The following is a 16,936-nucleotide window of genomic DNA, read 5'->3' on the forward strand; positions in this document are numbered from 1 at the left end:
TGTGTGTGTGTGTCTGTGCTGGGACCTCTCCCAGCTGCTGGACAGAGTGGCATGGGTTTGTCTCTGGCTGTGGTTGTCAGACTGTCCCAGTGGTATGAAGCCTGCTGCTTTATTGGGCAGGCTAAACTGCTGAGGCAGGGCTTCTGCTGGCGCTTTGAGCTCTGCCAAAGCCAAATGGAATTACACAACAGATTTAACCCTTAGTCGTATGTAGTGTTCTCTTAAGAGGAACTGAGTCTGTGGGAATCTACTGGTTTGTTTGTTTGTTTGTTTGTTTGGGGTTTTTTTTTAAAAACAGACAGCTGTAATATAAGGTTAAGCCACAGTACAAGTTTTATAAATTGAGGATCATGTGTTAAAATGATACTTCTGATTTTGACTTCTTAACAAAATCTTGTGTTCAGGGTTTCCTTCAGGTTTTTCTCTTCCCAGGTCTTAAGTTCAGGTCTTTGCTCCAGCAGATGAAGCACTCTGCTCTGCCCCACAGTGGTCAAAGCAGGTTACTGCTTCTCAGGGGATCAGCTGTATGGTTATGTTAAACTGGAGAGTATAGGCATGCATTCTCACCACAGCACCGTACATTTAATTGGAGTGTGTGGATCAAGGGAAATAAAAGAAGGCACATTTTCACACTCTCGTGGGTATAATATTAAAAGATTTAAACATTTGGATTGCTTCATACAGTAAAAAGGACACAAAATAAATGCCATCAACAAAGTGTTATTTTCCTTTATCTCTCAGGACATATTACTGCACATTACAATAGCACATTGTAATTGTCTTATGCAATCATAAAAAGACTCTTCATTTTGAATCACTCAGGCCCAGGGTACATTTCAGAAGTCAGAACAAGATGTCATTATATTACATTATATTATGGTTGTAAAATAAAATCAGCCTCTTGCATGAACCTTTTTATCTTTTCCTTTTGGGTTATTTCTAACTTTTACAAAGAGGTTTAAAATACACCGTGATGAGAAATTATTAATCGATTATTATCTGATTCAGCCCATTTCACGCTACTGTTTCACAGCAACCAAACAATTTTTACAAACATTCAGCTATAAAAATAGACTACTGTATGATATTAATTCTTAAAAACAGCAACAGCCACATCACCATTTTTTCACTTCATACATGGCTGAATTAAAAAACTATGCTTCTGAATCTCAAAATCTCCAATTTGTGCTTAAAGGTAAAGCAGGCTTGTCAGTAGCAAAAGTTTTTCCAAACAACTTTTGATATACCGTATGATATATAATAAAATGCAGTTAGGTTGAACAGGCAGTGCTAATGACACTGTTTACACAAGAAGCATAGCTTAGCTTCTCACATTCAAAGTCAAATGGAATGGTGAACTCTGTAAAACAAGTAAATCAACAGCGAATCTCCAAAAGCAGAAACAATATAACAGTTTGCTATAGAGACTTATTAAAACTACAAACCAAAAACATTCTGAGACTATTTTCACTTGAAAAAGTCATTTGCAACCACTTAAAATCATGTATATTATGATCCATTCACTCTTTACTTTATTAAATATTTAATATCAGTTTTTACTCTCACCAATCAGACACCTCCATAAAGTCCTCCAGTTCACTCATAGCTGTTATATCACGAGGATTATATTGCGAGTGGGCTGAGTTATCATTTTCACAAACTGAGCTTCCTGCAAGCTGGCTGTTTGTGTCACACTCTGGGAACGACTCATATGAGCCATGTGTGCTGTAAATTGTGTTATATGTTTTGTCTTTGTCATTAACCGTGTCCATGTACGGGGTCTTCTCTGGACTGTAGCGATGCCCTTCAGAGTTTTGTCCCAGTTCAAAAGCCTGATGTCCAGGCTGCTGGTTCTGGTGGAGAGTTGCAGGAACCTGCGACTTGTTGGGATGCAGGGAATTGATACTTGCAGGCTGGTAGTGTTGGGGATAACCGTGGGACCCTTGATAAAGCACAAAGGGTTTGCCAGCAGGAAAAGTCTGGGAGAAGGGCTGTTGCTGGGACTTGATCTGCATCTCAGGCTGTGGGCATGTTTGCTGGGGTTGAGGTTGTGAGATGCTCTTGCCAGACTCGCGCACATTCAGTTGGATATACTTTCCTGTCTGTGGGTCAAAGAAAGTCTTCTTTTTCACTTGAACAGGCAGGTCCACTACAAAATACTGACCAGAACCGGGGTCTTGCAGCACCTTGCGCTGGGTCAGAGGGTAGGCCTGGGGATAGCTTGACTCTACATGATACTGTGTCACTGGAGCTGGGTGGTGGGCTTGGTGGAAAGTGGGAGAAGAGGGAACATGAGCAACAGTCTTAGGAGCAGCAGTATGGGAAGCAGGGCCAGTAGCATAATGAGACACACCAGGGAGGGAAACGGCGGCAGTATGAGGGATAGAAATAGGACCAGTGGCATGAGGGGAAGCGTGGAAAGAGTGGTGTTCTGTATGGGTGGAAGGCAAGCTGGACCCTGACACAGGAGCATTAGCAAGGGAGACAGGTGAGGAAAAATGAGGGGAAGCCATAGCATGGCGATTAGAGGATCGTACCTCAGTGGATGAAGAGGAACGAATAGTGGAGACATCTTTCTCAACTCCAGAAAGGCTGTCTGCGCCAACTTTGGACAACTCTTTCTTCATTCTCCGGGTAGTTAGCCTTTGAGCCCTCCGTAGGGCTTTCTCACTCTTTGGGGGAACAGCTGGAGGCTTGCCCAAAGAACGGGACACATCACTGCTGAAGCTACATGCTGATTCTGGTCTCTCGTAGTCATAAAGACCTCGTATGTCTGCAAGGTCTGCTGCACTGGTGGCAAAACTTTCCACATCTTCAGACATATTGCTGATAAGAGAGCGTGAGTCATCTTCCTCCATAGCAATGCTTCTCCTGGAATAGGGCCTATAATGAGGGATAGGGGCTGAGTGATCCTGTGGTGAAGATGCTGACTGGAAAGTTGAAGATTCACTGACAGCAGTGAGTCTATTTAAACCTGTGTGATGCTGGACAGGAGTTCCAGCACTGTGTCTTATTTTCTCCTGTCCTTCCTCTCTTTTCTCTAATCCCCTGTCACTGGGTGAACCCACCCGGACATCGTCTCCAAAGCTCTTATAGAATCGTGGCTTAACCGATTTGGTGGAAGCGGAACCTCTGAAGGTGTTGTCCTTTACTCTGAACATTAAGGGCTTGACTCCTAGAGCAGGTGAGGAAGTGTTGGATCGGGGCAGAGATGGAGCTGGAGATGCAGGGGCATGGGGTCTATAAGATCTCGTGTGGGACCCGTGGGACTCAGTTGACTCATTTTCTGATAGATTGTTTCTTTGTTGGGAGGGTGAAGGGGAGCATAGTTGCCTTTCTCTTTGTTTTGTCTCTGATTCTGTTGAAGTAATGGCATAGTACTGGAGAGCATCCACCTGTGCTACTCTTTTTTCCTCTCTCCGATTATCTCTCACCTTCTCACTGTCAGCTGTTACCTTTTCTTCTTCCCTCTTGTTAGCCTTGATGTTATTCTCTCTTTGAGCTAGCATGCCTTCTTTTTCCACTCTCATCTCATTTTTCAGTGCTTCTTGGCTGTTTTCATGAAGTTTAGGTCTCTCGTTGGCTTGCTTTTCTTCCTTTATGATGTTTACTCTTTCTACAGCTCTCATTTCTGCCTCCCCTGTTTGAGTTCTCATCCATTCTTCCTTTTTCTGCCTTTGTCTCTTTTGCTCTTCCATTTGTATCTGTTCAATCCTTTCCTCTTCTGAAATATGCAAAACTTTATCTCCTTCTCTTGGTTTTCTTTTATTGTCTGCCTCAGTATTGGCAAGTATCTTCTCCTCAATCTGTCGTTGTTCCTCAATCAAAGCTGCTTTCCTCTGTTGAATCTCCTGAAATGCTCTCCTTTGTTGCTCTCTTTGAGCTACTCTCATCTGTAGCTCTTCTTCTGCAGCTCTCTGTAGCTTTTCTTGTGTAGTTTTCCTCTGTTGCTCTTCTTGTGCAGCTCTTCTTTTCAGTTCTTCGGCAGCCCTTTGTTTTTCTTGTGCTACTCTCAGTTGCTCTTCATGCACAGCTCTTCTTTGTTGCTTGTCTTGTGCAGCTCTCCTTTGTTGCTCTTCTTGTACAGCTCTTCTCTGTTGCTCTTCTTGTGCAGCTCTCCTTTGTTGCTCTTCTTGTGCAGCTCTCCTTTGTTGCTCTTCTTGTGCAGCTCTCCTTTGTTGCTCTTCTTGTGCAGCTCTCCTTTGTTGCTCTTCTTGTGCAGCTCTTCTTTGTTGCTCTTCTTGTACAGCTCTTTTTTGTTGCTCGTCTTGTGCAGCTCTCCTTTGTTGCTCTTCTTCTGCAGCTCTTTTCTGTTGCTTTTCTTGTGCAGCTTTCATTTGTTGCTCTTCTTGTGCAGCTCTTCTTGTAAGGTCTTCAGCAACCCACTGTTTTTCTTCTTGTGCTATTCTTAGTTGCTCTTCATGCACAGCTCTTCTCTGTTGCTCTTCTTGTGCAGCTCTCCTTTGTTGCTCTTCTTGTGCAGCTCTTCTCTGCTGCTCTTCTTGTGCAGCTCTCCTTTGTTGCTCTTCTTGTACAGCTCTTCTCTGTTGCTCGTCTTGTGCAGCTCTCCTTTGTTGCTCTTCTTGTGCAGCTCTCCTTTGTTGCTCTTCTTGTGCAGCTCTCCTTTGTTGCTCTTCTTGTGCAGCTCTTTTCTGTTGCTCGTCTTGTGCAGCTCTCCTTTGTTGCTCTTCTTGTGCAGCTCTTTTCTGTTGCTTTTCTTGTGCAGCTCTCCTTTGTTGCTCTTCTTGTGCAGCTCTTCTTGTAAGGTCTTCAGCAACCCACTGTTTTTCTTCTTGTGCTATTCTTAGTTGCTCTTCATGCACAGCTCTTCTCTGTTGCTCTTCTTGTGCAGCTCTCCTTTGTTGCTCTTCTTGTGCAGCTCTTCTCTTCAGTTCTTCTTCAACCCTCTGTTTTTCTTCTTGTGCTATTGTTTGATGCTCTTCATACACAGCTCTTCTCTGTTGCTCTTCTTGTGCAGCTCTCCTTTGTTGCTCTTCTTGTGCAGCTCTCCTTTGTTGCTCTTCTTGTACAGCTCTCCTTTGATGCGCTTCTTGTGCAGCTCTTCTTTTCAGTTCTTCTGCAGCTCTCTGTTTTTCTTCTTGTGCTCTTCTTAGTTGCTCTTCTTGCACAGCTCTTTTTTGTTGCTCTTCATACACAGCTCTTCTTTGTTGCTCTTCTTGTGCAGCTCTTTTTTGCTGCTCTTCTTGTGCAGCTCTTTTTTGCTGCTCTTCTTGTGCAGCTTTTCTTTGTTGCTCTTCTTGTGCAGCTTTTCTTTGTTGCTCTTCTTGTGCAGCTCTTTTTTGCTGCTCTTCTTGTGCAGCTTTCCTCTGTTGCTCTTCTTGTGCAGCTCTCTGTTGCTCCTCTATTCTTCTGTTCTTCTTTTCCTCAATTTCTTTCATTCTCACTTTTTCTTCTCTTTGTTCTGCTCTAATATCCTCTTCTTTCTGTTTGAATTTTGTTTCTTCATCTGATCTCTCTGCTTCCCTCTGCTTCTCTCGCCTCTCCTTGATCTTAATAGCTACGGCCTCACGCTCTTTTGCTCTCCTCTCCTCTTCTCTCTGAGTGGCTCTCCTCTCTTCTTCAGCCAGAGAAGCTCTACTCTCATCCAATATATGCTTTATTTTCATGTCTTCTTCTCTTTTTATCTCTTCAGACATGAATGCTTGCTCTTCTTCTAATTGTTTTTTCGTACGCTGCTGCTTTGCTATGATTATTCCATGCTGAGTTTCAAGACTTTCTTCTTTTAGTTTTTCTGTCCTCTCATCATCAGTCTTAGGCCCCAGGTCTTTATTTTGATGTTTTTCAAATCTCCCATCTTGCATTTGTTGGGTAAAATTTTCTTTCCTGTTGCGCATTTGCTCCATGGTTGGATGTAGAGAGTCGTTAACTACAAAAGATGATGTTGCTGGTTGCAAAGAATGACTATTTGGCTGACAAACGGTTTGATCTTCTTGGTATCCCTTTTGGGAGCCAGCTTCAGATATTTGTATTGTCTGAGTTTTTGGTGAATGGTTCCTTTCTTTGTGTTGGGTATATTTTGCTGCATTGTCTGCCGGGCTTTTCTTCACTTTGGAATCTTGTCTTTCTTTTTCTCCCAGTTTGAACATCCCTGTTCTTTGATGCTCTTTGTCTGTGATGGGAAATACTAGTAGTTTGGGTACTTTATTCACCTTAGCACTCATTTCTGTCTTATCTGGCAAACTTTTCTCTTTTACAGAGTTCTCATGTGGGTCAGTAGTAAACACAGGACGTCTGCTATGACGGGTCTGTATTAGTGGAAAGAATCCTTCCTTTTTGTTGGGTGGGTATTCCTGAAAAGTATTTGCTTCTCTGTCCTCTGAAACAATTACTTTTAACCTTGCATAGTCTGCAATTGCTGATATCTCTGGTGTTGTGGATAGCTTTCCTTTTGGTTTTGTTTTAACTTCAGGTTTTTCTTGAAATGTGCTCTCCCTTGCTGGGAATGAATTTCTTGAACTTTGTCTTTCGGTTGCCGATACAGTGGAGTGGTTCTCAGTTTGTTTTCTAATGTGATTAGCTTGTTCTGCCTTAGCATTTTCATTATTATTCCATCTCTTCCTAGATCTGTCTGTCTGTTTTGATTCTAGCTTATCTTCTGCGTCCCAATTTTTCCTTTTAGCATCTTCATCTTGAACTGTACTTGAATCGGTTGTTTTTCTTTTACTTTGATCCACAGTGAACACAAAGGCTTCAATCTTTCCTTCATTGTGTGTTTCATTGCTGGCAGCTGTTCTGTTTGGTGGTAACCCTGGAAGTCCCCTTCCCTCTGATGCATCTCTATCAGTTTTGCTATTGTACTGTGGCTCATTACTGGTTTCTGTTATCCCTTGTACTTGAAAGTAGTCTCCATTTGCTTGTTGTTCACTTGATTCACCCACCAGTTCCTCACATTTCTTTACTTTTTCAAGCTCTTCATTCTCAGATTGAGTATTCTCGCTTGTTGCATTGTTGCTATTCTGTTGATTGCTAAATTTCAGCGAATCAGACAGTTTTCTAACACTGGACAGCACATGTGTGTCATCAGAACTAGATCTCTCAGTGCATGCTTGTTCTTCTGTGCTTAAAGTGATAACTTTTTCTTGGCAACTAGATGATGTAACTTCTTTCTCTTTATTACCTTGCACTCGATCAAATGGCAAAGTTGCACCATCTTCTTTTCCAACTATCGCCATGTTATCCGTCTCAGTTACTGATGGTACAACTCTGATGGCGATGCTGTCAATGTGCACGTTATCGTTCTCTTTTTTATTATCCCTGATTTGGTTGTCATTATATTGAAATTTGTGTGATCCATGTGTGTTTTCATTTTTGAATAACTTGTTGGAAGGACTGGTGTTTAACATTTTTGGAACTATAGAGTCATGTTTGTTTTCCTCAAGTAGCGGTGCTGTTTTGCCATCTACATTGCTGATGCTGGCCTGATTGTCCACATTTGTCATATCTTCTTTCAGAACTTGCTTAGCGACCTGCTTTATCAGCATTTCAGCATCATTCATGTTGTTGATTCCAGTGTTCACTGTTGTGACAGCTAAGTTCTCATTGCTATGAGCTGTTTGCACTTTTTGTGGATTTTTCTCTTCATCTGTCCTCTCTCTTAGCATTTTATCTGTGTTGTCATCCTTTCCTTGTCTTGCTTTTATGTCCTCTTTGTGGTGAAGGGGTTGAGTTTCACCTGGCACTGTATTTTTAGCGGGTACAGTGATGGTACCTTTTTTGGTCAAGGTTTCTGGCTGTGTTTCCCCCTGAGGTTTTGTATTCATAGTAGAACCATCCTGCTGTGGATGTGTCCTTTCCTGACACATCTTCATATTGTTCTTTACTGCTTCTGAGAGTGGTGTTTCTTGCACATTTTCAGGATGACTTTCTCTAACAAATTTAGCCTGATCTTCTGTTTCCTGCGTGTTATTTTTCTTTATGACCTCATTTGAAGATGTGTTTCTTTCAGTTAATTCTAGACATGAGTTGGGAGAACACTTATCCAGTTCTGAACTGTTGTTCTCTTTCTCTGTTACATTCAGATGGTTTTGAGCATTGTTATTCCCTTGACCAGTGTTCACAGTTGGCTTTCTTTCGTGTACAGTTACCATTATTCCCATAATCTGCAAGCTATGATCAGCTGCAGGTTCTTTTTTCTGACCAAAGACAATGTTTAGTGAAGGTGCTAAGTCTACATAAGCTTCTTCTTTACTTTCAGCCTTTTCTGTCATCACAGGTTTGGAGCTTGCAGCATTGACACAGGTGGTGTCTGCAGGATCTTCTTCCTTTTTGTTGGGAATGTCAGCTTTTATATCTGAAGAGTCTTTACCTCCATCTTTTGGTTTTCCAGATATTTCTGCATAAACTGCTTTCTGTTCTTCTTGGTTGATCGTGAGTGGCTGCTCTTTATTTTGCATTGGTTTGGACTCCAGCTTTTGATTTTGTAGCAAGCATTCAGTTGTGCTCATGATATTATGAGTGGTGGTTGCTGCAGATTTAACTGGTATAGTAGCAGAGCTTGAAGGTGAAACAGACTTGACACGGTCCATCTGTACTCCTAAAGATCCCATCTGAGGTTTCAGTGTTGCATTACTGGGCATTATACTTTCATGCTTTTTAGACGCCTCCTGCGATGGCGGCCTCTGTCGTATCTTAACTGTCTGACTACCAGCTAATTGCTTGGAAGAATTTTTGGATATGAATCCATCTCGTATAGCACAGCCCTTTTCTTTAATTGCTGAAATTTCCTTTTCAGCATGAGCTTTTATCTTGGAAGTCAGAATCTCTTGCTTGGTCATGGCTCTTTCTTTATGAGACAGTGATTTGGGAGGCATAAAATGCTGATCTTTACTTGGGCCTACATTGTGCTCAGCTGACTTAGGTTTCCTTTCATGGGGTAGCAGTTTCACCCAATCAGAATCTCTTTGCTGTGAAACCTCAGTGTCTTTCACAGGGGTGCATTTTTCCAATTTTTCAACACTGTTGTCCTTCATGTTATCGCTAACAGTGTCAAAATTTGCTCTGTTATTTACATTAGTTACAGAATAATTGGCACTGGGTAATTTGGATTCTTTGGCTGACACATTGTAAACAGGCTGACTTTCAGAGACTTCACTGGATTTAAAGCCACCTACTTCCTCTATATTTTTTTGGTTAGCTGTGATAAATCTGCTTGTAGGACTGTGTTCTTCTGTTGATTTCTCCTTATTTACTTTCTCAACTTTATTAGGAGGTAAAACTTGCTTTTCATAAGGACCATTTAATAAGACATTCCCTGTCACTGATGAATTGTTTTTGTCTGTTGAAATTCTGTTAGTACAGCCATATTTCTCTCTCAGATGTTCATAATCATCACTGCCTCTGCTGGATTGATCATTGTCTTTTCTGATAACTGTTTCTTCCTGGTGACGCTTTTGAACTTCCTTATCTTTCTTTAAGTAATTCTCTTTTTCATTTATATTTAACTTTAAAGGAACATCGTTCTTTGAAGTGCCATCCTCTTTTATGATGATGGCATGTCTGCCTTTCTCTTTTTGCTCACATCTCATTTTCTCTTTTATTTTGGCTAACTCTGCTTTAGCTTTAGCTAGCTCGGTCTTGACTTGCTTGACTTTATCTGGCTCACTTTTGACCAGTTGTGCAGCCGTTAGTTTAGCTGTGAGTTTAGCTGACATTTCCTGCATGCTTTCTGCTTTTATAAGCTCTGCTTTAGCTCGCTCCTGCTTTGCCCATTCTGCTTTTCCAACTTCAGGTTTAGCATCTTGCGTTGTGCTTGTTCCTGTTGTAGACTGCTCTATATTCACATGAACTGAAGCTTTTACTTCCTTTGCTTTTCGGAAACTCCCAGCTTTAATGTGGTCTGTTTGGATCTTCTCCACTTCAGCTACATTTGTCTTCACTTCTTTTGCTTCAGTTTGCTGCTCTTTTGCATGCTCTGTTTTTTCCGCCCCGGCCGTTTTTACATTAACCTTTTCTGTTCCAGATTGTTCTGTTTCTGTCTGCTCTTTCTTAACTTGTTCAGTGGTTACCTCCATTTGCTGGACTTGTGCTACATTGATCCAATTTTCTGTGGCCTGTTCAGTTTTAGCTTCCTCTATTCTCGTCTGCCAAGCCTGCTCGGTTTTTGCCAGTTCAGTTTTTATGTGCTCTTCTTTTAGCTTCTCTGTTTCAGCTCGTTCCGCTTTGACCTGCTTACCCTGCTCCTTTTTAATGTGCTCAGCTCTTGCTTCCTCTGTGATATTTCTTGGCTCATCTCTTACCTCGTGTACTCTGGTTTGTTCAGCCTTTGTCTGCTCCTCTCTGGCAAGCTCTGGTTGTTTTTTTCTGAACTGTCTTGTTTGTTCTCCTTTTATCTTCTCCTCTTTATTTTCTTTAATATGTTCTGCTTGGGGTTGTTTCCCTCTCTCCTCCTTTATTAGTCCTGATTTGACCCGCTCTGCTGCGTCTTTCTGCGAATCATTCTGCCCTGCTAAAATTAACTTAGAGGGTTCTGCTTTAGGCTGCTCCACTTGAGCCCCCTGCTGAACTTTTGCCACCTCTGCCTGGGTGTGGTGGGATTTTATATGTTCTGCCATGACCTGTTTAGCCTTGACCTCAGCAAACTGTCTCTCCGTCATCTGCTCTGCTATTTGGGGGGCAGATGTTTTGTCTGGGTTAAATGAATTTATGTGTATATTATGTTCAGACTGTGGTTTCACTTCTGAAGGCTGAAGACTCTGGACCTCGTGTCCCCTTGGAATTTGCATATATTGTTTTCTTTGACTTGTTTCACCCATGCCTATATGTTTGTCTTTAGCAGAAGAAAACATCTGATGGCTTATACATTCATTGTCATTATATTTGTTATAATCCTGTTTAAAATAATGATCTTTCAAATCAGTTTTCTCATTACATCCAGAATGTGTTTGAAGCACTCTTTTGTCCTGGTGACTTTCTTGCCTTGTCTTTTCCATTAAAGTAGCTGTTTCTTGTTTCCATGGAGAGATAGTTGCATTCATGCTGAGCTTTTCTGTATCTTGGCTGTTTGTCTGCCTCCACTTATCCTGTAAGGAGACATTACTGTAATCATGTTTGTTGTGTTTGAGCTGCTCACATTTCTCCACCTTTGTGAATAGCCTTCCCACTGTTTCATTAAAAGGTTGTTCAATGTTTGGCTTGCTTATTAAATATTCTCCACTTTGATTGTTGTCAGCATTTAGCCTTGGTGTTTCTGTAGCTGAATAAGGTGTTTTATGTGTGTATAAAGCCCCTCCCAACGTTCCTACATCAGCCATAGTATCCTGCCTATAGGGAGCAAATGATGCTAAATCTTCATGGAGATTCTGTCCATTAGCCAGCTTATTGCCGGTGTAGTTTTCAGGTAAAAATCCAGTAAACCCAGAGTGATGAACCATCTGGGCTTGCATCTGAGCTCTCTGGTAATCGCTTAAAGAGTATTCTGCATATTGGCCTGTAGTTGCCATTACAGGTTGAGAATTTGACATTGTAAGTGACAGTTCTGGGATGCGATACTGGTTCATAGCAGCATTTGTCCTGCTGGATTCTTGTAGCTGTGAAAATTGAATTTCTGAATCTGGAAATTCAGGGATATCTATCACAGTATCTCTAGACTCGTGCGTTGGTGGCTGTTTGTTGTTCTCAGACGTCTCCGCTGCTTTAAATTTGGTAGGACTGTAGGTGCTTTTTACTCGTTTTCTGTTGTCTTTGAGATTGAAGAGCAGACTCGTGGCTCTGGATTTGTAGGTGGACATCCTAATGTCGGGAGTCACACCCCTGCTTTCAGCTCGTACTGGAGAATGCTCTACAGGTTGAGGAGAAGTTGCATAATGTTGGAGATCAGAAGAAACAGCTTCTTGATGTGCATGGACCAGAGGTGTCAGCAGCTGGCTGATGTTAAATGGCGTGGTGCTTGTGTTACTGCCAATAGCGTTAGGTGCCACTGTTACTGCATTATTGCCAAGACTTACATTTTCTTTTCTGTAAAGTACTGTTTGTTGGTTTTCTGTCACTTCCGTAGTAATATTTTGCTCTGCCATCATTTTGATTTTCTGCTGGAGGGCTTTGACAGAGCTGATGGTGTCCCTCACACGTCGAGACATCTCAATGGTGGGTGATGCAGTCGATGGGCGATGGGACGGAAGCCTGTTGGTTCCCACACTCTGGCTTCTTTTTCTGTACGGGTAATTACCTGCCAACTCTGACTCACAGCGTTTCTCCACAGCTGAAGCGTTCTGTAGCACTGTAGATGTCGAGGTGGAACGTGGAAGAGATGGTGAAATCATGGGTGCCAAGTTACTCCTTGGCCGTCTGATACCTGTATAATGACCCTGTGGTTGACCCATCTGTGAAGGCTCCTTGTACATAGGTGTCTCATACCATTTAGCGAACTCGGAACGGTGCATAAAGCCTGAGATTTGTCCTTGCTGGAAGGGAAACCTGTTATGGTCCCTCCACACCTTGAAGGGACTAAACTCGCTGTGTATAAAGACATTAGAGTTGCAGTTGACCTGTGTGCACATGCTCTGTTTATTGTGTGAAGATCTCATAAAAGAAGATGCAGAACTGTGAGACACTGCTGCTACATCAGATCCAAAGGAGTGGAGGTTGTTGTCTCCATATGAGAATGAACCAGAAGAGGGGAAATGACTGCTGTGAAAATTTTGCTGGTATGATGTAGAGAATTCAGAAAGTTCCCTCTGGATACTCATTAGAGCTGATTTGTCCCAGCTCGTCTCATCTTTCCACTCTCTGATTTTGTCATCCATTCCTACTCCATCCCTGTTTCGCTCAGAATTAAATGCTCTGATGAGAGAGGAAACTCTGGAGTTGCTTTTGCGTTGCTGTGAACTCAACTCTGTGGCTCCATTGCTGAGAAAGTTGAGCCGTTCCTCCTTTAAAGATGTTTCCTTTTGAGAGGTTTCCACAACGGAGTGCTGGAATGTGGCAGAAATCCTCCCCTGTGTCCTTTCTCCATGAACCTCCCATTGTGGATCTCTGTGAATCTCACCTCCATACATTCTTCCATGGCTCCAGTCCTGTCCATACTGCTGCACCTTGAGGCTGAAGTTCTCACGTGCAGCTCTCTTAAGTTCTTCCCTTTCTCTGTCCTCTCCGTCCTCTCTGTCCTGTCCGCTCTGGCTAAAGGCCAGCTGTCTGTCTCTCTGAGTGCAGGGTGAAGACAGACTTAGGTCTGAGTCATTATAAACAGCTTCATCGCCGATACAGAGACTCCTGAATGCCCTGTCTGTCAGACTGCAGACCTCACGGTCATTCTCATCCAAGAAGGACCCACCGCTGGAGGTGTCGCTGTAGCCTCCATCGCTGTGCCTTCGATGCCCGCCACTCTTTCGGCCAGAGCGGCGCTTCTCAACGGAGGTCATGATGCAGAATTGCAAACAAAAATGTCTGCCTTCAGTTGTTCAAACATTCATGCAAACATAGACCTCAAAATTACACACTCTGCCTGCTGCTGGAGCTGCTGCACCCAGAATTTAGGGCCCTGGGTCAGGATTTTGTAAAGCCAGTAGCTCCTACGGCATCATGCCATTTAGCTGGCCTGTCTCCAAAACAATCCCAGAGTTTGTTGTTTTCCTAGAAGAAAAAGGAAATGGGAAATAGGCTAGGATGAGTGCTGTAATCCATCACTGTATAAAACACAGTTTCATAACACTATTTTGCTCAATTTATTGCAAACTTATCCAAAGACTAAAATATATACAATATTCCCTCCTATGTCATTTGTTGTGGTGCTTAAGTTTTTGGTTGCTGGTCTTGATACGTTTAAATTTTCTTTTGCATTAAGCCACAATGTACTGTATGTGGTTCTGAAAACAGCGCTGTAAATCCTTCCACTCAATCACCGTGACCTTCAGAGATCAGAGACATGTTGTGAATAAAACTACACTGTTGCTAGGCGCGGCGAAGACAGCCTCACGTGAGTTATTTAGGGTAATCAAGATGCATCTGTACAAATTTAGATGGGCACGCATGCACCACAAATTGACTTCGCAGTGCAAGACAGAAACTGAGTAATCAGAGCTTGAAATGAGCACATAATGTCACATTTTCAAGTCACTAATGCTGCTGATCTTCAATCAGCCTGTTTCCTGTCTAGTCAAAGAGGGAAAACATCTTATTAGGACTTGTCAAGTGTGACACTGAAACTTTTTTTTCTTTACATAGGGGGTGAAAATTAGATTATAATATCCTTAAGCATAGCTCTTACTATTCTGGGATTTTACATGTATAAATTACCTAATCTACTGCCAGTAAAGTGCATAATCTGTTATCGATTTTTTCAAACAAACTATATGTCATTTAGACTCCTTTAAATTATCATTAATTACAAAGAATGTTCTTCTTTCATAAATAAACATGCAAAGCCTTAATCTAAATGAAACTCAAAACATCCAAGGCCACATGTAAGATCTAAGTAGTAGAACAGCTGACACAGAAGCTTTACTTTTCCTATTATTTACACTCATGAACTTCTTGTGGTGGGCTTCAAAATTCACTAAACTGAATTAGAAAATATATCCACAATTCTACAAATCACAAACCCTGGGTTATATATTAAAATATAGTTTAACATATCTGCAATAATGTAGTTTGTTTCTTCCCGGCTGCAGGATATAGGTGAGGTATCACATTCTTCTTCTGTTGTACTGTAAATGGGTAATATCATGGGTATATTTTGGTTAAATACTATGCAGCTGCCAAGCAGCCATCACCTTGCTCAGAGTACTCAGTGGTTCATTAATATCTTTTGACCTGGAGGCTATCCATCTGATACACATCTATAACACAGTTACTCACCACACTGCTGTACTGACCGACTACATCAGCATCTAATAAGAGCGACGCAGAAATAAAAAGAAGTTTAAAACTATAATGCAACACGTTTCTCTATTAAGCAAAAAAAAAACAAAAACAAAAACGCAGTAGCTTGAACAAGGCCACATGTTCCATGTCTTTGCATTGTCCCAGTACACTCACAGCAAGTATCTTCTTTCAGTGTATTAAAAGAAACATTGAGAAAACGATCAAAGCAATTAAAACATTTTAGATTTTTGTTTTCATCCCAGTCTGTCTTGACTCAAACAAAACATTTGGTATATAGAGAGAGACTTCTTAAAAAAGAAGCATTAAAGACGTGCACAATTTTGATAGCCATCCCTCATTCAGCTGCATTTTTTTTTTTTTTTTTTTTTTGCAGTGGTGTCTTGTAAAACTGCCAGCTTGATTTCAGCCCATTCTTGCATGTGACAGGTTTATTTTTGTGCAGTGACGGGTCTCCAGCTTAAACCTGACACCAAAGATGACTCGTTTTCAGATGGGACTCCAATCCAGTCCAAAGGAAGACTGAACAGGAATGTCTCTGTACCTTCTCAAAGGATAACAGTAAATGTTTGCTGATGTCAGCAAGTTTCAGTGGAACAAAACCAAATTCTATAAGTGCAGCTAAACACTGCACAGTAGCTTCAGTAAGTCAATTTGTATTACCTTTTTACAAATGGGATCAGAGATTTTCTTATCTCTTACCTTTCTTATCTGTGTGAAAATCATTGAAATTCCAAGCTTAAGAGTAATGTTATGTACATCTGTTATGGTCATGTTTTTTGGGGGCATTTTTCATGTATTTCTTTCAAATATGAACAAGAATGCACACTGAGATTCTTGTCTTACCTTTGAGTTTTATATTCCATAATTTGCGCCTTGTTGTAAACTCCTCAAAAGTGTTTCATCTCTTTAAAAAAGCCTTTGACGCTGATCTGATCTGTCCCCTCTCACAGCTTCAGCTCTCAGAAATCCAAAAAACCCCTCTATGTAGTCCACTGTCAGGTCTCTGAGCCGCTAGCAGGACTTGGGGCTGGAGACTAGACAGAAATAGAGGAGTTGTCCCAGGGAGAGTGTCCACCATGGGGGACCAGAATGAGGACTCGGGCTAGCATGTGGGTCTGTGAAATCCTTTGGTGTCGAGTGTCAGATGGATGAAACAAACAGCCTCTCAACTATTTATAAATCTGGACAGCTACTATTGGCCATTAGCAGCCAGAGCTAACTGTCAGTAAACTGGAAACGTATTGCAAGTTTGTGAGGAGGTTGCAAGATCTAAACCAGGAGAAAACACTAATTTCCTGAGGATGTGCTATGGTGCTGAGTGTTTGGGAGGGTGTATGGAGGGGCTGTAGCTTGGGTGCCCTTCTGGGAGACAGAAATAACTTGATTGTGTTGCACTCAAGTGCCACCTTCTTTGTTGAACAGAACTGACAAGCACTATATTGAGTGTCAACAAGTGGCCTCCAGCCACTTTGCTTGAATGAAGCTTCATGTTGGAGACCAAAATGAGGGAATTTATTTTTCTATCATTGTTGGGCTTTCCCCCCCCCCATCTATTTCCTTTTATTTTTTGTTTGACACATCATGTCTGAGAGGTTAATTTTAACCTGAATTTTCACTTTATTACAGTACTCAAACCATGGCCCGTCTAATCTCCCTGACTACAGCCTCACTCAACCCCCAGCAGAAAAGGCCATAAGGCAAAGGAAGGGGAGGAACTGTACCTCCCCCTTTCACCCCCATAGCTCCTTCCCCTCCTACAGCATGCTGCTATAATAGGAGATTGCTGCAGCAGATAGTTTCCTGGGATTCTTGGCGGGTGCAGGGCTGGCCTGACAGGATGATGGACACACACACATGGGCCTTAATGGAGACGCACTCCTCCGCACATGCCCACACACATACACAGATGGTTTTACGTAGAGCTCACTAAACTTTAGGAAAGGCTGATGTAATCCCTTTTTAACTAATCTCTTTCCGCCCTTCTAAACAGACTCCACCCACACGCCCTTCTCATGCTCTATTTTCCTCTCCACCCTGAAACCAAGTCAGTCGCTGACAATCAGCTGTATGTTCCACTCATATCAATAACAGATGCAAG

At 41.9% G+C, this 16,936-nt stretch overlaps 1 protein-coding gene across 2 annotated transcripts; it reads right to left on the minus strand.

Moving 5' to 3' along the window:
• Nucleotides 1–620: 620 nt before the first annotated feature.
• lg13h10orf71 (linkage group 13 C10orf71 homolog) lies at nt 621–15,952 on the minus strand. 2 transcript variants are annotated; one of them, XM_086259639.1, is made up of 3 exons: nt 15,682–15,952; nt 2,538–13,587; nt 2,093–2,263 (listed from the first exon to the last, which is right to left on the minus strand). In XM_086259639.1, exons 2-3 carry the CDS (start codon nt 13,374–13,376, stop codon nt 2,243–2,245), a joined length of 10,860 nt encoding a protein of 3,619 aa, XP_086115765.1. In that variant the 5' UTR covers nt 13,377–13,587; nt 15,682–15,952; the 3' UTR covers nt 2,093–2,242. The 2 variants fall into 2 exon arrangements, with proteins under 2 accessions (XP_086115764.1, XP_086115765.1); XM_086259638.1 differs by having other exon boundaries at nt 621–13,587.
• Between the last annotated feature and the right edge of the window lie 984 nt (nt 15,953–16,936).

The sequence above is a fragment of the Aulonocara sp. 'chitande type north' Nkhata Bay genome, linkage group LG13 (genome assembly GCF_057382095.1).
Source record: "Aulonocara sp. 'chitande type north' Nkhata Bay isolate Kocher_YH1m ecotype deep benthic linkage group LG13, A_spYH_male_GT1.1, whole genome shotgun sequence".
Classification (NCBI taxonomy): domain Eukaryota; kingdom Metazoa; phylum Chordata; class Actinopteri; order Cichliformes; family Cichlidae; genus Aulonocara; species Aulonocara sp. 'chitande type north' Nkhata Bay.

Coding starts and splice junctions, on each gene's coding strand:
- lg13h10orf71 (XM_086259638.1), bottom strand. CDS start 13,376: ATGACCTCCGTTGAGAAGCGCCGCTCTGGCCGAAAGAGTGGCGGGCAT.